Source organism: Psittacula echo (assembly GCF_963264785.1).
Source record: "Psittacula echo genome assembly, chromosome: 7".
Taxonomy (NCBI): Eukaryota; Metazoa; Chordata; class Aves; order Psittaciformes; family Psittacidae; genus Psittacula; species Psittacula echo.
This window is the reverse complement of record NC_137740.1, coordinates 12,291,822-12,313,827: the sequence shown is the minus strand read 5'-3', so window position 1 is coordinate 12,313,827 and position 22,006 is coordinate 12,291,822. Positions and strand designations below refer to the sequence as shown.

The following is a 22,006-nucleotide window of genomic DNA, read 5'->3' as shown; positions in this document are numbered from 1 at the left end:
AATTGAGCTCATTGTTCAAACAGGTTAACTCCCTGCCCACCCCCTCCAAGAAGGTGGCTATATCCAAGCTTCCTATCAAGAAAGGTCACTGGCCTGAATTAGCTTGTGACCTTATGAATGCGTGAGAATTATTGAGGGGAGGATATTTGGCCCTGCTGAAAACCATCAGGGACTGTGCTAATGTTTTAATAGTTCAAGCTCATGTAGAAGAGTGTTGGCCCATGCCCTGCTGCTGATTTGTTTATTAGTGTGTATATAGCCAGAGCAGAGGATGTCATTCAGGAACACAATGGAATTAGTCAACCTTAAGTTGTTGAGAAGACCAAACTGTAACAGAAAGTTGGAACTCCAAAAGCTACAAATGTCAAGATATCCTGTGAGGGACAGCTCAGGCTGCCGAGTACCCTCCTATGTCCCAGGCTATTGTTTTGGCATTAACTGGGATGTTGGAGTGCCTCTCACATTTCACCATTTGTGAGGGTCTAATTTGCTTGTAGGAATTCTTCTCTCCCTGCACCCACCAGGCCTGCTCTTGCAGCTTTTTCACTTAAGAGCAAGGAGGCTGCAGCAATCTCAGGCTCTTGAATGAGTTGCGTGAAGATTGTTTCCTTTTTATTGAAATTGAAATGTCTTCTTCTGTATTTGCACACTTTTCTAGCAGTGCTTCTATCAGTGTAACTTATGGAGGTACGAATACGCACATGCTGTGCATCTTGTTGCAGAGATTGTCTAGCATGTGCACTGCTTTTAGGGTTAAATTTGTCAATGAGTAAGAAATGGAAAAATTGTTTATAGCGTTAGTGAGATTATTAATCCCAGAGGGCCTCCTCCCCAAATTTACCTCTGTAGCTATAGCAAAAGGAAAGAGTTATTAGGAGAAGGGCAACAAACAAAACTGGAGAAATACCTGACTATTAATAGAATTTCTCAGTATATGTGGCTTAAAGAATATAAAAGGCTTTTCTAGGGAAGAGTAGCTAGTACCTGCCATCCCCTCTGTGTAATGAGGATGGGAAAGTTGAGTTGCTGCAGCTTTTTTTGAACTTAAGTGAAAACGTATGGCACAGCATACACAAAAAAACTGAACAGACATGATCATGTAATATCTATTCCATGCAGATAGTCAGTCATTGTGTCATTGCTTAGCAGTAATTATAGGTCTTCACTTCCATCTTTGTTCCTTTCAGATTGTTTTAAGCAGAGAGGCCCTGAATCAATTTGTTATTGATTGTGATATTTATTTCTTAGGGAGTGACTGTCTTATCACCATCTTAAAATTTGCCTCTCACCAGGAATCTAGGAAGCAATTTATCCCCCATGGTGGTAAGAGAATATAAAGAACCACCTCCGGAATGTGTTCAGAAACTGTGTAGATGAGGCCTTTAGTGACATGGTTTAGTGGTGGACTTGGCAATGCTGGGGTAAAGGTTGGACTTGATGATCTTAAAGGTCTTTTCCAACCTAACTGATCCTATGATTCTGTGTTTAAGTGGTACAATTTTATCAAATGTAGTATGTACATACTGGCCAGGAGACTTCATCTTTTCATCTGGTACAAGAGGAGCATCTGAAAAGTGGTGACACATTTGATGACAAAGAAATCAAGTCTTTGCCCAGAGCACCAATGCTAATAGATGCATTGTGCAATGGTTAATTGTACTTGTACTCGGTTTTATTGATGTTTTCTTTTGTGTTAGTGCTTCTGGGAAGAACCGTGGTTCAGTGCTGCTTAGCAGTGGTTTCATTAGTCTCATGGGGAGAAGGTCATTCATCTTCAGTGAAAATGTTGAGTTTTCAGGCTTGCAAAAGTTGGCATATCAAAATGTTATCGGGAAAAAAATCTCTTTTCAAGTGTGTTTTTTTCTTGCATAGCTTTTTCTTCCACATAAACTTTCTTGGCATGAGCAATGCTTTATCTCTGAGAAAACATAGTCACTCAGACATCACAATTGTGATTTACAGCTCACTCAAAGAAAAACTATCAGAAAAGAAAGTCTTTTCCAACCTTTTCTTCCAGCTCTTTATAGAGGCTGGAGTAGCACATGCAGGCACCTTCCCTACATTTGACTGGGTGTGCTTGATAATGAAGTGTCTCTTTTCTGCTTTTAATTCTCCAACCTTGTCTTTATTGTGTTAATTGTACTGTATTGTACAGATGGTTTTCCTACTGTGAGCATTTTTTGTTGTTCTTTGTATGTTCTTCCTTTAACAAACAGGCAAGAAGCACAAGCATGTATAGCCTTTAGTTCTGCTCAGAGTAGGTATTAATACAAGATTGTTGTTTCTTCTTGAGTTTGAGGCAGATTTTTGAACTAGTTTCCATTAGAATTTTACATTTGACCAAAATTGGTAATAGTTACCATTATCACATGGGAATATAGCTATAAAAATGTGGCTGTTTCCCCAGGGAATCTAGCTGATTTTATAGCCCCAAGAAATTAAATGAGAGGTTGGAAGGGAAAAAAATAAAAAGTTTCAGAAGAGGTAGAGGATCAGCTTTTCATTACTGAATAAAGCCTCTAATGTCTAAAGGGAAGTTATTGTGAATTTTGAAGTTAAATCAACTCTTACTCTTGAGCTGTCTTGATGAAAGTACAATCCTCCAATGCAGTCCCTTATTTCAGTCAAAATTGATGCTTTGCTGTTGAATGTGCTTAAAGAACAGTCTTCCTTCCAACCCACTGGAAAGGGAAAGGTGCCCTAAGGAGATCTCAAACACCAAGTTTGCAGTTAATTGGGTGACTTCATATTGGAGTTCTTCCCACAAGTGTCGAAGTGCAGTTGAAATGTGGATATTATTCCTATCTCTTACTTTCTAGAGGGAAGAGCAGGTCTTCTCTGGTTGTCATGTTTTGAAGTGCCACATCTTAATGCTCCTGCAAGGGTCAGAATTAAAAATCACTGTAGTAGTTATTGAAGGTTTTGGCCTTGAAGACAGTGCTTGGATATCTGTGAAGTGGCATCAAAAATGCAGAAACAAGGATAAGAACAGCCCTCCATAACAACTGTATTTATGCTCCTGCTTGTCTTTGAACAGCACATTGTGAATCTTTCAAGGACTGTTTTCATTTGGTGTGAATTAGCCTGTTTCTACAGGCTTTATTGCTTCCTGCGCATCAAACTTGAGTTTGGATCAAAATGGTTAATGCATGGCTAATGCCTGGTTTTTAGCATAATTGATTTTTTAAATTAATCTTCCAACCTTCCAAGCCATGGGATTATGTTGGGAACTAAGCTTGTATTCTGGAAAAACAAACCCTTGGTTGTGAAGAAAAGCTTGGAAAAAAAATCCCTGAAGGCTCCAAAACTACGATGTAAATGAAGTGTCCAATTGTTATGTATTTATTTGTATCTTGTTATAAAAAAAGGCCTAAAGGTCTTTCTGGAGCTTACATTTAACACATGCCAGGTTTCCCTAAGATTGTTAGAGGTACCATCCATCTTCAGTCTACCTGTTTTTTTCTTCTGTGTTTTGTGTCTATGCAGCACCATGTGCCTCTTGCTTTAATACCATTAAAAGTCATCAGTGGAAGTATTGGGATATTGGAAGTAGTGTCAGTTTTAAGTAGTAAGGTATATCTCAAGTAAACTACCCGAATCTGGTACGGCTAATAACTTCAAGAAACCATTCTCTTGGGTTTACACACAAATGTGATTTGGGGACAAATTCCTGCAGTTTGCTGTTAACTGTCCTTGAGAGCCAGTTCGTGTGTTTGCAGTTGTTTCTAAGGTCTGGAAGTCTTTGTAGCTGCTTTCTCCTGCAGAGACCTCATAAGCTTAGCTGGTCAGTGATAGAAAATAGAGCAGGGAGTTTCAGACTCATTTTGATGCCTGCTGTACTCACTGGATTCCCAGCTTTGCTAAGATACAATTAACGTATCTTCACTAAGAAACAATAATGTGTGTGTACGGCTGGACATGCTCCTTCTGTGAGAGAGCTGGAGAACAGAATACGTGGTGAGACTTGGGTCCATGTGCTTGTGCTGGGCGGTAAATCCTTCCATAAAAGATCACTACTAAGCTCCCGCATGGAGTGGAATCTTAAGGAAGAAAATGCTGAAGAAGAAACTTTACAAAGAGGTGAACTTTTGGGTAGTGTAAAAAATACCCCAAATAATTATGCACTGGTTTTGTGCTTACAGCTTGTTTGTAAATATTACAATTTGTTTAACCCACAGCAATGTGTTTAGCTTACTCGCCCCACGAACCTGACACATGTGGAATTCTGTTATTGTGGGACAGAGACCCATACGCAGATGAGACTGGAATGCTTCAGGGATGTCTATCAACCTCACCCTAGTCAGTGTATTCCCAAAAGTTGAAGCTGATGCCCAGTGCACCGCTAGAAGAAGTGCTAGCTAGAGCAACTGAAGCAGTACACTGTTTCCTTACCCTAATGCATGGTATTGAAATACTTGCTGCTGGCAATAAGGATATGTAGGCTTGCTGATTTTTGAGGAAGATGGCTGGTATGGACAACTTGAAAAATGTCAACCTCTTGGCCACTCAAGAGTGCATCATCAGCCCAATTTCCCTACTTTCAAGGCAGGCAGAAGGTACACCCTGTGAGATGCTTGCAGTAAGCCCTGTGGAGTGGAAAGGTCTCCAGGTCTCCCATGTCTTTTTAATGATACAAGCAAGAAGCTTATATATTAGAAACAACAATGTGAAGTGTTGTTGACATTTACAGTGAAGGTCTCCACTTCTCCACATAAATAACAGAGAAAAGGCTAGAATTGAGAGTTAGGCTGGTTCTCACTGTGTGGTCACTGCCTGCTTAATTTCTAACTATTTACTTTTAGTTTTTCTAAATGTCTGAAAATTTCAGGGTCAACTTGAAGTCAAGACGTACTTGTGTTCAGAGAAACCATGCAGTCCTGAGCTGCTTTTGAATCTTCTGATGTTACAAGGCAAAGCTGATAGGCTATGTTATGATAACTCAGGATTCATAGATAAATGTAGTCAACTCCTCTGGATGGGAGGAAATATGTAGAGGCTTCTTGCTTTGTTTGTATAGTAATAGTGTGTGTATAGCGGTTGATAGATGAATGGGTTAAATAATCTCCCACTCTCCCCAGTAATCTAAATTCTCCATGGCAGGGAAGAAAAATAAACTATGGCTGCAGAACACTGCAGTAGATTGCTTGCCCTGGTGATGTGTTCATTGTTTACTAATGGGAGAAAGTGAGGGTGAAAATGCAGGATATTGATGTTCATTTCCATTGATTTATCATTAAAGTATGGTAGCAGAACCATGTAAAGACCATGTGAGCCAGAGAGCTATCTGAAGATTAAAACTTTTGCAGAGGGCTTACTTAGGAGTCAAAGACCTTATTCTCTTCCTAATTATCATTTACTGAAGGGCACTTACTTGCCTCATGACCTTCAGTAATTTTTATTCTCTCAGTATATGAAGACGTTTACTACTTTCAGAAATGAGAGGAATAGGTGGAGGACCTGAGAGGGTGACTTCAGTTATATGCATTTATGTTTACGTATGCTTGTATATGTATCACCTTATAGCCTTTGACTTGAAGGAGCTGTATAAAAGCCATATATTTTTACTGTTGACGTAAATTCACTTACCTAATATTTCAACTAGAATTAAACAGCACAAACGTTCCTCCCTATACATAACATATGTACGTACACTATATTCTTATGTTCTTATGCCTACCATATGGATGGTTTCAGGTAAGCAGAGCCACTGCATTACAATTTTCTGTCTTTCTGATGTGAGCTATTTGAGCTAACAGAAAAACTGGACTGCCAGTGAGCTGCTGTTGAGATGTGTGCCACTACAGGACAGCTGACATCTGCAGCCCCAGGGATGACAGCGCTGCCCTTGCCATTTAAGTATCAGTGTTTGACTATGCACTGGATGAAGGATTCAGTATTGATAATGTCTGCCTTGAATCTTGTGAGGATGAACAGGAGGAACAGTACAGAGGAAGCAACACTGCTGTTGGGCTTACGCATCGTTCGAGTGGTTACCAAAACTGTGGCCAGTGCATGGCTGTTGGATGATCTGCTCAAGACAAGTTTGGTGTTTGAATGCAGTTTTCAGTGGGAAGTTTATATTTCATAAAACATGCAACTAATTTGTACCTGCTGGGCTGCCTGTTTGGCAGCTGGAAAGAGGCCAAAGATTAAATGCTTTTCAGAGATGAATTCACTTTTTATCCATACTGTTTAGAGGAGGAGAGTGACAGGGAAGAAGTGCATGGTTTTGCCCAAGCTGCTCTGTTCCTGCCTGTTCAGTATATCTGAAGGATCCCTTGGAGAGTGCAAGATAGCCATGGTACAGTGCTGCCAGCTCTCTTTGTCCAGGGTAAACATGATGTAAAGCTGATGCATCTGCAGGAGTTGCTTCTGTGCCAGCAGTGAAATGAATGGCAGGTAAAAATTTCTGCTTGGTTTGAGCTGACCTGCCATGGAGCCATGGAGCTCTCTGCGCCATGCTCTCCATGATTCATGTTTCTGGGCATATGGTGCTGAGACAAGTCTGCTGGGCTGATCTGCTGGGATTCTGCACTGAACCAAAGTAGCTGAAACTTTTCTAGACTGGAAATGGCCCTCAAAGAATTAAAAGACCTGTTTGAATGGGGACTTGTCTGAGCTAATGAATTCTGTTACACCTGAGCTGGCTGTCTGCCTGGCCCTGGAAGCAGGAGGTGGGTGCATGCATACCTGCTGCTTGTAACAGGAAGGATTTTTTTCCTTTGTAGTACTTGGAACATGTACTCTCAGGTCCCTCCTCGCCCCTCTTTGCACACGTATACAAGACAGAGCACACCCACCACTATGTCTGGTTTTCCCATTTGCCGAGCAAGGAAGGAGTTGTGCCTGGGCTAGCATTGTGTCTGCACCATGCTGTGGTTTCTTCGCAACATGGGTAAACCACCTAAAAGAAAAAAAAAAAAAAATCAAAACAAATTGTTTGCATAGCTGTTGCCCTAATAAAACAGTCCTGCTTTTACGTGTGAGTTCATGTTAAAGCCAGGGCTGTATGCAGCTGGTGCCGTAAAATAATAGAACAAAAAAATCCAAAATAAAGTCAATGCATGAATGGAGAGAAGCTGAGAGTTATCAGGAACAAAATGTACTCCCCTGAAATACTGATCTTGGGTTGCTCTGTTTTGTTCTTTGCTGTGTTCGGTACAAGTAGGTCCCAAGCACAAGCTCTATCCCACTCCCTTAAGAATACGCCTTCCCCAGAGAAACTTGCTGCCCTGGTGCCAGTTGTTGCCACTGCTGTCCTACCCCACTGGAGGGGTTCTGTGGCCAGTGGGCAGCATACCAGGTCTGCTGCTGGTGTGCAGATGTGATACTAACTCAGGTAATGGTTTAGTGTGAGTTATTTAGACATTTAGCATCAATGTGTACAACATCAAAACTAGTTTGAGCCACTGTCCTGTAAAGCAGTTTGAGTCTGCCCAGAAGCTACTGCATGAAGGTAAAATGTGTCATTTATTGCCTAGATCATGGGGATAGCAATGATATTGTGCATATACTGATGCAGTGACGCGGCTCTTGAAGGCTTGGTTTTTCTTTTATCCTTGCAAAACTTGCTTTCACTCCTTGATAGATCAGTATTTAGCCAGTGGCTATGCACAAAGTCTGTTACTTGAAACAGGAAAGAATTGTTTTTTGTAGCATACGTAACATACTTGCACCCATTATTATCACTCATTACATAGCTATGTAAGGCAGACTATGCTCATTACCCTTTCAGTTTCTCACCCTGAAGAAAACATGCTCCATCAATTTACTTTACAGAATGCACCTGCTTTCCTGATGCCTGGTTATCTTTAGTCATAACCTGGAGATAAACACTGCTTTGTGTCCTGCAGGTTGCTATCTGTGATAATAGTCTTTGCAGCAGTGATTTCAAGTGAAATCCCTCCACCTTGACCCAGCTGTGGTAAGATACTGCCAGTGGTTCCCTATTGTAGGTATTTTCATCATCTTGTGAAAGATTGCAGATCAGCCACAGCAGCATCTGCTGATCCTTCAAACCTTGCCCCAGGAAGGTACAGAAGCCCCTTCTGAATGAGGTCTTGTCTTTCCATCACTGGTGCCAGTGAGCTAGGTGCCAAATGCAAGTGCTCACCTCAGCAGCAGCATAGTGTCCATCCTCTAGTATAGTTCAAGCTCAATCAAAAAGGATCTAGTGCCTCTCCTCTGCCCAGGCCATTAGCTTTTCCTGTTAGTGCTTGTGGCTCCTGCTTCTGACTTCCAATGAGAGTGCTAGACTAGACAAAGTAGCACAGACAGCATCTGTGACATCTTCATTCCTGCTGTCAGTCAACACTTGGCAGTGCAGTACTTTGTCTTTTATTGAGCTTTGTTCAGCTGTTTTGAATGATAACACTGATTTATGCAACTTCCAAACCTCTTGGATGCCATGTGTCGTTGGACTGTGGGAGCTGCTGAAGAGATACCTCCCATTTGGCCATTCGTACTCTGTACTGAATGTCTTGCTTTGTTTGTGTCTTCTCTCTGGATGATGGGAATGGGAAGCATCCTCATCCCAAATGCTGTCATATCCAGTCGTATTTAATTTCTGAGCATTCACTATGAAGGCATTACTAAACAGGTGCCAAGATAAGAAAAACAGAATTATTTGAGTGCATTACTCAACTGTATTCCTTTAATGTACTTTTTAATATAGTATAATGGATGACCTCCAGGTACTGCAGGGTGTTAACTTGTGGGTGGTAGAGCAAACCTGGCATAAGAAGAGCTTAGGAGATGGGAGGTTGCAGCCCTTGACATGCAATCCTTAGATCTCTTTTCTAAGAGTGTGGGAAGACAACCACGGTAATGTATACTGTCCAGCAAAAGTCAAAGTATGAGATAGGCCAAGGAGAAGACTGTGGCATGGTGCCATTAGAGGTCACAACAACCTACTGCTGTTGCAGCAGACTTAGGGAAATAGCATTCCTGCTGAAGAGGGAACCTGCTGCCAATGCGTCAAAAGAAATTCTTCAGATCAGTGAGAATTAAACAAAACCACTATTTTGTTAGCCAAGTAAGTTGCTTTTGCCCTACAAATTTCCTCTTTCCTTACTTTACTCCAAAATATGATCTTCTGAAAGTAATCACATTTCCCAGCTTGTACTGTTTGGCAGGGGCTGCCAGTAATGCCATGTCAAAAACCTCCCCAGATCTCAAAGTAACCATCAGAGTTTTCTGTTTGTCAGCTTTATTTATCTGCCTTGTGCATCTCACCAGCTTGTTGTCAAGTTCAAAGCTGTTTGGCATACTGACTGCCTCGAGCTCATGTGTTCATTGACATCCTTGTCCTGTACTTTTTTCAGAGGGACATAATAAATAAGAACAGAACTCTTTATTTGAAAGGGCCTCTCCAAACTGTGCTCATTGCAGTAAGTAGTGTCTATCAGGAAAACTGTTTAAGCTCGCTGTAAGCAATCACTTGATGTCTATCTTCTTAATGTTCCTGTGCCGTAAATGAAGCTCAGAAAAGCCATATTCAAAATCAGGAATGGGAAGTGATTGAAAGTCTGTGTGGATCCAGGAGGGTTCCAGGCTCGTAGAAGAGAGATGACTAAGGGTTACCAGATATATAGAAGCTATAGCTGACACATTAAATCCCTGATGTGAAAATAATTTAGTAGTAAAAGACAATTTCAGGGAGATATTATGTCTATTTGTATTATTCTTGTGCTTCTGTTAGGCATCTGCTTAAGGCCACAGTTAGAGTCAGGATTTGGAGACAGATGGACTTTTTGTCAGACCAGGTACAGCCATTCTGAACTTACTGGTGCATTTGTAAATCCAGGCTAGTCAAATTGTTGCTGCTTCTTGGCCCTGGTCTTAAAGGAGTTTGGATCTTTATGGGAGAGGGAGGTGGAAAAATCAGGGACAAAGGACAAAATCTAAAAGGAAGCAGACTCAAAAATTTCCAGCCGATAGAATTATTTATGTCTAATCATTGTACTTCTACAATTTAATACATTTAATTTGTGTGTGTGTCTGCGCTTGCATAACTTAGACCATCTGGCTGCTGCAGTGTTCATGGGGTGTCAGAGTAGCTGTGGTTCAATGGGCATTTCTTTAAGCACTTGTGATGGTTTAATTGGATTCTGCCATGAAGAGAGGCAGACAGAGGAACTGAACCTAAACTAAAAGTAACCCAGGAAGATAAAAAACATCAGTTTTAACCTGGTTCTGTTCCTGCATCCAGTTCACCGCTCAATGGCATTAAAGCTTGTCTGAAAGCAACCATTGACAGTGATACTGTTTTTTTCATGTCTGAGTTGCTTGTGAAAATGCAGTCTCATGGAAGTGCATATTAAACCACTGCCTTAAACTGTACTATGTTTGTTTCCTGTCATACTTTTTGTGCAAGGTATTTGCTCACTGCATCAGAATTTGGCACATAACACGTTTCAGCAGTTGCAGCCAGTGTATGAAAGTCAGAGAAAATAGGAATTTGCAAGTAGAAGTGTACATTCCTAATGTGGACTTTATTTCAGTTCCTCCAAGTTACAGCTTCAGATGCTTTACATCACTTTGGTTTTTATTTCCATTAAAAGTAAGAACTTGTTTCTAATCTCTCCTTCCTTTCTCCCCAGATAATCTGATCAAAGCCATCCTGTCAGCAACCAAAGATTACCGTCTAACTCCAGCTCTTGACAGGTAAGATGAGACCTTCTAGTGGAGGAGGAAAAGTGGTTATTTTCCGCATGTCCTAAATAATTTTTACTAGATATTTTTGCCAGAAATTATTGCCAATAAATTTGGCAGTGCTTTGGAGGTACATCAGGAGCTGGAGACTGAGTCTTCTTTACAGTAAATCTGTAAACTCTAGAGACCTCCATTAAGTCAAACATGAGTAGAAAAAAGCATGTACCTTTTGATTATTTCTTAATCTTTTGTTTCATATGGTGTTACAATACACCCTTTTGACCCTTTTTCAAATAAGTAAATAACAGGTTTCAATAAACACAGTACTCTCTTTCAGCCTTTCTGACAAAGCAACAGGATTACAAGAAACTCTTGGAGGGAAAGAAGGGACTGGCTAGTTTTAACAATGTTCTTCACTAATACCTTGCTCTTAAAGCAGGAATGTGTGACTGCGTTGACCAAGCTTATGCCAGGATGCAACTTCAGTCTTCCGAGTCGTGTGGTATTTGAATTGACACCTTTAGAAGAGACTCCTTTGATTCTTCAGTCCTATTGTAGACATTACTTCTGAAACTCACTGGCATGTTCACAATCAGCTTCCCAGTGATAGTCTTTCCTATCCTTGCTTTTCTGTCATCCCTTCCCTTTGCCCTGCAGTTTTGGTTTAGGGCCACTTCCTGGATTAGAGGTAGTTTCTTTCAGACGCTGTCAAAGTTTTCTACTGGATCATGATCTCTTTCCAGAGTCCTGCCACTATTTCTTTCCAAGCAGTTGTACTTCTCTGAACCCGGGTTAACAACACAGTTCCTGCTTTCTAAACAGACCGGGTTTATTTCTTGCCCCAGCTCCCCCTCTGCCCATTTTTCTATGACAAAATTAAGAAGCTTTTACAGCCTTTCCATATTCCATAGGTCTCTGCATCTCTCATGTTGATTGTAGAGCTTGCCCGCTGTAGTTAGAGTTGGGAGTTACTCTCTATGTGAAAGTTTATTAATAGTGTTTTGCAGTCTGTGTGCTAATTTAGGTTGCTTTGAAGTTTGCCTTGCCTCACAGCAATGCCAGATAGGGTTAGCCTTCAGACTTGGCATTAATTTGAGAAATGATGTCCAGAAGGCAAAATCATTTTACAAATAACCTTCTTAGAGATTTTGCGCACAACTGAGTCTCACCCATCTGGGGTTTATTGTGGCTCTGGTTGGAGAGTTAAGATTTTAATCTGTTGAAAAATCCACGTATAGACTCATTCAGAAGGTTGCTCATGGGAAATTAGTGTTAATGGCAGACGGCAGGTGGAAGATTGTTGCAGGGAAGGTTAATGTAATTGTGACCCATACAGCTCACCTGTTCTTTGAGGAGTGGAATGTTTTGGGGGTTTTAAAAGTAATTTCTCAGGAGGTTGTGAAACACAGCCACTCTCGCATGAGCTATTCACTTCGGTTTTACATTCTTTATAATGGTTTTGATGCAGAGGTACGAGCACTCAAGCCTTCATGAGACATATGCAAAGTCCCCTAGATATCAAGTATGAAAAAGACCTAAGCAACAGACTTGAAATGTGTTTCTATAGTATTGCAGTAACAAGGTTTGATGGTGTATAAACACACAAGTATCTTGAAGAAGTACTATTTTCTTGGGAATTTTTGTGATAAATGCAAAGCAGTAGACGTTGGTTGTGTAGTACACGTGTCTCACGGTCAGGTACTACCCAAAGCCCTTCCAAGTGAGCAGGTCTTAGGAAAGCTAAAAATTGAAGCTCATGTGGGAGAAAAGGACTAGAAAGACTTGGGATAGCAAGCCACAAAGTGAGATCGTAAGGCAGTAGGTGGATGGAGTTGCAACAGTGGGGTTATTACAAGGAAGCTTGGGTACTGCAGGAGGTGTTAAGGTTACAATAGAGCTGCTCTGGGAAACCTGCTTAGTGAGTAGGGCATAGCTGAAGATGACTTGGGTATTTTCCCTGCCGTGATCGTCAATGGATTACAGTGCTGGCAGCAATGGATATCTGCCATTCTGGATTCTGGAAGAGCTGATAAAGCAGACTGATGAGGGAAGGTTAGCTGCTTTCTCCTCTCAAACTCAAAGCAGAGCCCAGCAGTTCCTCTCCATGGCGACATCAGTGTGCTGGGAGCAGGGCCTTAAAGTTTGGCTCACTCCCTTACTGCTCACTAATCAAGGAGAAAGTCAGACCTCTCCCCTTTGCTCACCACCTTGGGGCAAATGGAGAGGGCCTAATTAAGGGACCTTTAAAAGTCCCTTCCAACCTAAACCATTCTATAATTGTTGAGTTAGGTAAGAGACACAGCCAAAGTCTATGAGATACAAGGGGTCAGACTTAGGAGATCTTGTGAACCCTTCCACTTTGCAGGCTCTCAGAAGTCTAATGGGCTAATTCTAGCAGTAGGGAAGAAGCTCCAGCTTCACCTTCTCTTCAGGACGGAGTTATACCAGTATTTTCCCTGGGGCAAAGCCAGTCGAAGAAGCTGTGTTTGCTGCTGCTCTCAGACTGTAGCTCGCTACCATCTCCTTGTGCTGTCACTATTGTTCCAAGAGAAACTTTAAAGTGGGTCACTGAAACAATTCCAGTTCAAAAGTTTTTTTCTTAATCCAGGTCATTCCAGTGACCTCATTTACAGAGCTCTCCTCCCACTGAAGAGTTGCGCTGGCACAGCCCTGTGACTGCAGCACAAGAGGCAGAGGGATGGGGATGGGTGGGGAGGATGAGCACTGCCGAGCCCACTGAAACAAGTGTTCACGTAACCGTACACTGAATTCAGCTTTCCCTGGGGAAGGGTGGGAGAGGCAGGAGAGGTGAGGTCAGAGCAGTGCTTGAGAGGACAGGAAGGAAAAAGGGGATTAGAGTTGTGTGGTGGATGATCTACACCAACCCTTTGGTCTTGTCCCCACCCAACCTTCTCCATTTCTGTTCTCCTTCACAAAGCTGTCCCTTGAGATGTTACCTTCATTTGCTTCCCATAAACCCTGGAAATGAGCTTTGTTTGATTATCCCTGTATTAGAAGGGCATCTTGATGCACCTTCCCTGACACCATGTACGGACATGGTGCTGAAATGAGGCAAACGCAATCCTTCCGGGTATGTGTATACATTTCATCATCCCAAAACAGCTTTGCCAACTCACTCCAACTAATCCCTCCATTGTGAGTAGAGTTGTGTTAATAACTAGGAGCAGCTGGAGGGCATGTGAACAAACGCCCTCACGCCTGTAATGTGGTGTAAGTGATGTCATGCTTTCTTAGTTTTCTTCATGACTCCTTACTGTGGCCCCTTTGTGTTGAATTGCTTAGAGTAACCGCTCCTCCTCCAAGGCAGGAGGTAGGTAAAGCTGCAGTTGTGATTGTGAGGGTAGTTGCAACTCGGCTCTGGGCTTTTCTGCCAAAGATTGGAGATCCAGGGGACTTGCTCTAGAATCAGTGTCCTCTTCCTTCAGAGCTGGCATGTCTTTCTCCCTGATGCAGATGTTGGCTTGCCTCTTCTTTGACATGTCAAGAGTTCTCTTGCCCTCTGTTGACTTTTCCAAGCCCATTTATATCACTGACATTTTCACTGTTTGCTTTGGTGGTTCCTCCAGTGGCCTGCTTCTCATTCTGCAAATTGATCAGGGCTTGGTTTCTAGTTCCACAGTGGCTCTGCTGGCTGGACTTAAGTGGATTTTTAGGTTAAATGCCTGCAGTGATAATCTGTAGATTTCCTATGAAAACAAAGAAATATAAAAACCTGATTGACCATTTTGTATTGCCTCTTGGCAGTGATGGAAAACTGAGAGTTTGAGCTTATAAGTAACACATTTACTAATGCAATACGTAAACTAACAGGTGAGGAAGGAATCTGATAGAGCAGGAGAGGTGTGTGTGTCCCTCTGGCTCAGGTTGTACAGAGTTTAAGTAGCAGCGGCCAAATCAAACCAGAATATGCTAAGCCTCCCTAAGCACCAATTACCCAAAAATGTATGTTTTAATTATTCTATCTTTCCTCAAAGCCTTTAGTTCCAAAGTTGTGTAAGGGAAGGCTTTGTGGTTTTTCTCCCCTGAGAAATCCCTAAAGTGCTTTTATAAGAGGGAAAGAGGAAGTAGCAATTGCTATAATGCATACATGTGTTTACAGTGCTATATTGTTCAAGAAGATCTGTGTGAATCCTGGTTTTGGTGCAGATGAACACAGCCTCTGAGCATCTGTGTCAAGAGGCTGTACATGTGGTTACAGCTTCCAGCTTAGGGCTTTAGGGAAAGTCTGCTTGGTGTGGAAAGTCTGTGACCCTCCTTCATACCACCCTGGTAGCAAACTGGAGCCTGGGCTGTGTCCAGTGTGTTCAGTCATTGAATTCTTCTGGAAAAGAAATACAGCTTTGACATACTACGGAAACAAACAAAAAGGTGTTTGCGCACTTCTTTGTGGTGAAACAATTGAGCTGTAACTGATTCTGCTTGCACGGTGTGTTTCTTCAGCCAGAAACTTGCCTGGAGCCAGCAGTGACTTTGCAAAGTTTCCCATGCTCAGGCACCATCAGTCAGTGCTGACTGTGAAGGAGCACAGCTACGCTGGTGCAATGCATTCAAACTTCTGGCTGGGATGTGAGGTCAGGTGCCTGATGTCCCTGCCGAATGCTTCCCTTTCATAGTTCCACAAGGGTGGCCCTGCAATCTCCTCCCTGTCTTGCAGTGTGGTTGCCAAAGCTGGTGAGACCAAGCTCACCTTTCTGCCTGTCTTGATCAGTCCTGGCTGCCCAGACTTGATGCACATGCCTGATGTGCAGAATCCAGGCAAAGTCCAAGACTCACCATATCTTCGTCACACGCATTTGAAGAAAGCAGTCTGAGTACTGCCTTCTAAGTGTGCAACAGAAACTGCCAGCTTTGTGATGAGAGTGGGCAGAGTACTTTTGAAGGAAATTTAAGAAAAAGCTGCTAGAATATTTAAGATTAGACCCCAGTGTCAAAAAGATACTAATGAAAAATCTTATCTGCAGACTTAAAAAGGAGGACACGTTTATATGCGTTAACACTATGAGGGTATAAGACTGAGACACTGGAACAGGTTTCCTAGAAAAGCTGTGGCTGCTCCATCCCTGGCAGTTTCAAGGCCAGGTTGAATGGGGCTTTGAGCAACCTGGTCTAGTGAGAGGTGACCCTGCCCATGGCAGGGGGTTGGGACTGAATGAGATTTAAGGTCCTTTGCAACCCAAAACATTCTATGATTTTATGAGCAATTCAGACATGAAGCTGGGAAAAGGTGAATAACCTATCAGTTATGCTGAGTAAAGGCAGAACAGTTAAGTATCATTTTTGGGGGGTAAATATACAAAGATGTCCTATTTTACAGCAACAATTAAATACTTTGTGCGTTGTTGTTCCATTCCTGGAGAAACATGAGAGATGACAAAGAGGTGGCTGTAAGTTTATTAGCCCTGTTTTGCAGGAAAAATCCTGGAAAGTTAGATGTGGGACAGAGCTGGGATGGCAGTATAACTGATGCAAGTTGTCTTGGGGTTTGTGGCAATGAAATCTTGTCGTGTAAAGTATGTATCTTAGATGAACCAGAAGCTTGATTGGTAAGGGTAACCTTCTAAAGATAGGTATTAATTAGTTTTCTCAGTCCATTATATTCTGATTATACACAACACCTATGTGTAGGGTATGTCTATGTTGTAGACATATCCTTTTTAAGAGTGGGATATGTCATACAGCTTAAAAAAGTTACTGTCAGGGTAGAGAGTTAATCCCTTAGTGACACTTCCAGTGTAATCCTGCTGGCAGGTGTTCACAGTGGTTAAAACCAATCTGGAAGAAATGTAAACTTACAGTAGGAAAATTTGCCAGAGCCAGAGACTGAGGAAGTAAGGAATAGGAGGGCCAGGTCAGTCTAGACCTTTTCATAGGGCCCTTCTCTGAACAATCCTCTACTGGAGCCAAATCAGAAGTCAAGCATCTCAGAGGTGACAGTGCAGATCATGCTTACAAGATGAGGATTATATTCTGCAAACCAGTGACTATAAAAAGAGCACTGGAATGATGTACGTAAAATCTCAGTGTAAAAGGGGCCCTCTTTGGGCAGTATTAGGTCCGCATGCTGGTCTTCCAGAGTCAGTGCTTTGGAGATCTGGGGTGAAGTTGAAAATGGTTCAGAGAGGTGCTGCAAATGTGAGTCAAGATTTATGAGAGCTGCCATACCCTAAAAGATGTGATGAGCTCTCTCTGGTTTGTGTGGTCAAGAGAAAATTAGGAATGGGCTTTGATCAGTACATGCGGGAACAGGCTGCTGGAACAGCTTTGGCTGGTGGAACTGGTTCTTCTATCTCGTGTGTAGCGGCTCATGATCACCAGCCTGCCCTGTGACTGATTATCCACCTAGAGGCAGATGTTTACACACTGGTTTGTTGGTAAGTGGATCACATGCAGATGTGAAAGGGACTACTGACAGTAGATGGTGCTTTAATTTAGCAGAAAAGGGAAGAATGTGATTAAGTGGTTTGAGGCTGAAACAAACACATCTGTATTCAAAGTTGGTTAGAGCTAGCATCCTGAAAGTAAGTGGAAAGGGGTAGAGGGGAGTGTCTATAGCTTGGAGCCTTTGGATTTTAGCATGGTGGTATTCTTCAAAATGTAGAATTAAAAACAGTTATGGCTTAGAGACAACTGAGTAGAGAAATTACAGTATTTCACCCAAATGAAAGGTCTGTTGTTTAGGAGGTCAAACTTTCTTATCATAATCATCAGAAGAGTGTATTTTCAGATGAATTTCACTTGGCCAGAACTGAACTATGTCTTTTTTCCCTCCTTACAGCACCTTTTCCTCAAAGGAGGAAATGTAAAATTGCAGTAGGTTTTTGACAAAAGTGTTTACATCTTTGTCACTCAATTGGGTGTACTTGGGGCTAACTCTTCTCTTCCCTTCTTGACACATTATTCTGCTTGATCCACATCGTGTCTCTGCTTTCTCCTTGTTGCCAGAACAGTGTTCTGGGCTTTTTTTATTGTGCCATTGTCTATAAAGTTCTTTCTCTGTTGTGATTTTATTATCACAAACATCCACCCTTCTTTGGCCCCTGGGACATGAACACTGGGTTAGCATGTCCATCTTCTTGAGGAGGTTTTTTCTTTTGGAAAGGCTGGGAGCTGCAGTGAAACTTAATCTGGGCTGGGGAAGCTGTTCTGAGCATTTCTTGGTGCTCTTAATTCTGCACATATCTGCAGCTAATGGCTCTGTCAGCAGGATAACCCTCAGTGGTTTAGCAGAGTCTTTAAGCGTGTTCCAGCCCCGCTCTGCAAAGACAGACACCACATAGGCAGAGCTTTCTTCACACTCGCTTTTTAGACTGATCACAGCAACGACAGCCTAGGAGAGACGAGTTGACTATGCCTGGGACTAGGAAGGCCTTCTAGCCCAGAGATCTGCTCCAAACAACTGATTGCCTTGGACCCTTTCCGAAAAAGGCTCTGCAGACACGTATTCCTTCAGTGAAGTACCAGAGGTGGAGGCACATTGCCAGAAGAGCCAGCTGTGTTTGGGATTAGGTGGCTGGAAAGAAGTCCTCTCTCTGTCTTCAAAACAAAATCACTTTTTAACATCTGCTGCAAAGAGTTCTCATGACTTGTGGTTCCACAAGAAACTGTTCTCTTCCTTCTCTTTCCTGTTTCTTTATTAATTAAGATTATTTTCCTTCCTCTCCCTCACCCATTGTGTCTCCATATATGTTTCCTACTGGTTAGGAGGAGGGGTGGAGTGTCCTTTTCCTATTCATTCAGTGTTTTTCAGTCTCTTGAAGTCTCATGATTACTGCAGCAATTTTGCACTCAGCAAGGTGAGCACACCCCAGATAACCTGGCAAGATCTGCCTGCACTCAGAAAATTGCTTGGAGAGAGGACTTCCTCACTAAGCATTTGGTTTATTGTTATTTCAGTGCTAAATGAATAATGAGAAGGTTTAAGTAAACAGATGGGTTTGATTCAAGCCCATCATAACAGGGGTGTGGGGGGAGAGGAGCTGCTTGTCCTGACAGCTCATCTCATTAGGCCACACATGGGGTGAGGTGTTGAAAGCAGTTTATCACATGTAATGCCTGGGCATGATGGGGTGAGTTGGGGATCTCTGTCCTTCCCTTAATTCTTAATGTTGCAAAATGTTTCTCATAGTTCTTAGGTGCAAACTAAATACATACATCTTGGTATATTTGAAGTTACGTTACAAAAGTCACCTCTCTGTTTCTTCCACAGTCTCAGCTGCCGGCGATGTATTATTGTGGGGAATGGTGGAGTACTTGCAAATAAGTCATTGGGGTTAAAAATCGATGACTATGATGTTGTTGTGAGGTAAGTCTTTGGCATCACAGTTTTTTGTCATATATTTAGTTTCAGTGTCAGTTCCCATGCTATGCAGGCAACCTATTCTAGTGACATTCATTTGTAGGGAAACATTAACTAATACTGGAGGGGAAAAAAAACCCAAGAGCATATGTTTGTTATAAATGGTGATCACATCAAAGTGTAAAGGCACTCCTCAAGCATTCCATTTTCCACAGGTGTTTAGGAATGTGGTCTCTCCTATGATCCCACTTGAATCTGCTCTTCATAGCTTCTTTCTAAAAGCTACTGCTTTTGTGATGCCCTTAGGTGATGAAGCTGTAAAATGTACTGTTAGATCTGCTCCCAGATGTATCCCATAGGTACCTTAGGGAAGCATTACTGGTTATACATGTGTAGTGGTCCCTGAGAACTACACTTTGCAGTTAGGATGGGAAGAAATAAATGCTGCAGTATAGAGTCTTAGGAAGCAATAACCTTTCATGAGTGAGGACCCAGTAACGATTAAACACCTGTAGGTGTGCCCTAGAAACTGAGGATACTTTGCCCATTTCACTGAGGATGATGGTTTGATGATGTTGAATAAGGGAGCAGAAGCAGAGTGGCATAGGAATGGAAAGAACCACAGTGAAAGTTAGGACTTCTTGTTTTTCCTCAAGACCTGTATTATTGCCGTCTCAGAATGATTGAAAAATGTGCCGATATGTGAAATCACAGGTCTAGTCATAACTCTTAGTAATAAATCTGTCAAGTCAGGGAGGTGTTCTGGGTGACTGGAGACTAACAAACATAATAGCTATACTAATGGAGAGTGACAGTGTGTGTAGGAGGGAGGGGGGACATGCTCTAGGAAGCTACAGACCCATTAGTCTAACTTGGAAGAAAACACAGGGCTTTATAGCAGGTTCTGAGTCATGAGTAACAAAATACTATGATGGTAAATAATGAAAAGTGGGATAAACTGCTGTGTAAGTTTATAAAAGGTGGTTTAACGTAGTCTAGGTTGTTTTTTTAACTTAGATAACTGATTTCGTATTAAAGGGAATGTAGCTGGTATCATCTCTCTGAACTTTAGTCAACCATGAGACATGGTGGCAAATAGCAAATTCTTCACTAAGGTGGAAGAAAGAAAGGGATTAGTAAAAGAATTTAAGGCACAGTGAAGGTATCATTTAGCATGGTCTCCTTTCTGTCTCATATGCTAGTAATGGGCACATGAGGAAAGAATAGAACATACACATAGTAATAAATACCCTCTAACTCTGGACAAAAAGACTAAGAAGATCCCTTTCAGTCCTTTGTTCCTGTGAACAGTTCCCTGCTTCCCAGCAGAGCTCCAGACACAGGGATGACTGTTCAGAACAGGATGAAGTTTTCACAGCCCTTCTCCTTGTTCATCCCACTGTTAGTTGATGGCAAAGAGCTCTTACTACCCGTCATAGTCTGGTGACTTCCAGTTATTTGAGCTGAACTAAAATTCAGTTACAGCCTTTTCTTGGGCTCAGACTGTTCAAAAAGTAGCAAGAGAACAGTTTCAATCCATCTCGATTAAGCCACCCACCAAGATTTACATCAGAAAGTCCACTATTTAATTGCCAAATGAAAAGTTCAGCCTTTTCTCTCCACATCAGTAAATCTAAATCAGTTTGCAAGCTGAGAGGATAAGAGGGCAGCTAAGCACCTGTGCTGGTTGTGGGATGGATAAAGGAGAGAAAAGTCAATTGCAAAGGTTAAATGAAGCCAGGTGCTTGGACATGGGATTGCAGAGGAGGTGAGAATAGACTTCTTAAATGTATCCAGCTGCTTCCTAACTCCTGTGGAAGCTGGGGAATTCCCTTGGGTTACAGCATCCTATTTCATGGGTTGCAAAATGCTTTCCAAGGATCAGATTTTGGGACCTAGGAGGTGAATTTTGATGGGGAAGCTGTGGTACATTTGCGGCCACAGGAGTGATTGGGCAGCATGTGGAGTTTTTTTATGCTTCATGTGTTACCATGTGAAGGTTGCTAATTGCAGCAAGAAATTTTGATCTTGTGGTGAAGAGATACCAATCAGCTTTGACAGTTGTAACCCAGTTTGGAGTGAGTTAGTTACTGTTTTTCTTTAACTGGATATTATCAGATTTCAGTGCAGACATTATTCCCAGCTGTCACGCTGATTATCTGGCAGGAGCTTCTTGCAGCAGTCAATCATCGGTGTTCTAAAATGCCTCCTTGAAACAGATTGTAGACAGGGGAATGACAAGTGTACGTCAGAAAATATCTGGTTAAAATGAGATAGGGATTTACCTGACGATGGTACTTTAATGATATCTGAGAGGGTCTTGGTGGTGCTAAGGTTAGGAGTTAGTGTCTCTAAACGACCTATGTTGTCAGCAGACACAGACAGAAAACCAGTCTGAAATTCCTTACTTAGAAAACTGCCTGTCTGTGGGCAGTACGAGGAGGCCTGGCATCCTAGCTGAGGTTTTCTAAGATTCAGCTGTGTTTCTAACCACCAGCAAGTCCTGCCTAAGAAGAGGTTCAAGCTGTGTAGTGTGCACCTTTGTGAACACAGGTTGTGGCTGCCAGAACATTTCCTGCTCCATTGCCTGCACTGCCCCTGGGGCACTGCCGGTGGGGCTGACAGTGCCGGCTCGTTAGCAGGGCTCCATCACTAGGACTCCATCAGCAACTCACACTCCTGCCCTTTGCTGGAGACCTGAGTTCATTTTACTTGGGGAAATGGTTTGTTTTGCTTCCTGTCTAGATACAAAGGGGGTCCCAAGTTTGGGGAGCTTGAACAAGGTAAGCATGAAACAGCAAACCCAGCAACTGGGGGTGGGGAGAACCCTGCCAGAGAGCTATATGTTGGCATTTAAAATGACTGCAGACACTAACCTTCTCCTCAACTTCAAGACAACAGATGAAAATATGTCTAACTAGTTTTCTCTACATAGTACTTCATCATATATATCTCTGTTACCATTAGAGCCACATGCCATTATGTAGGATCATCTACCCCAGAATGATGCAAAGCCTTGAAGTTTAAATAACGCCC

At 42.2% G+C, this 22,006-nt stretch overlaps 1 protein-coding gene across 10 annotated transcripts in view; it reads left to right on the top strand.

The window, feature by feature from the left end:
* The window catches only part of ST3GAL3 (ST3 beta-galactoside alpha-2,3-sialyltransferase 3), a gene marked incomplete at both ends in the record, with an annotated part of 189,839 nt that overhangs the window by 120,232 nt on the left and 47,601 nt on the right, over positions 1 to 22,006 (top strand). For 8 of the 10 annotated variants that reach the window (XM_080624081.1, XM_080624080.1, XM_080624076.1 and 5 more), the window contains 2 exons: positions 10,602 to 10,665; positions 18,881 to 18,976. The exons of the other annotated variants lie outside the window; for them this stretch is intronic. In XM_080624081.1, the coding sequence (XP_080480207.1) occupies positions 10,602 to 10,665; positions 18,881 to 18,976 (160 nt within the window). The remainder of the gene's footprint in view (positions 1 to 10,601; positions 10,666 to 18,880; positions 18,977 to 22,006) is intronic. 10 annotated transcript variants of the gene reach the window in all.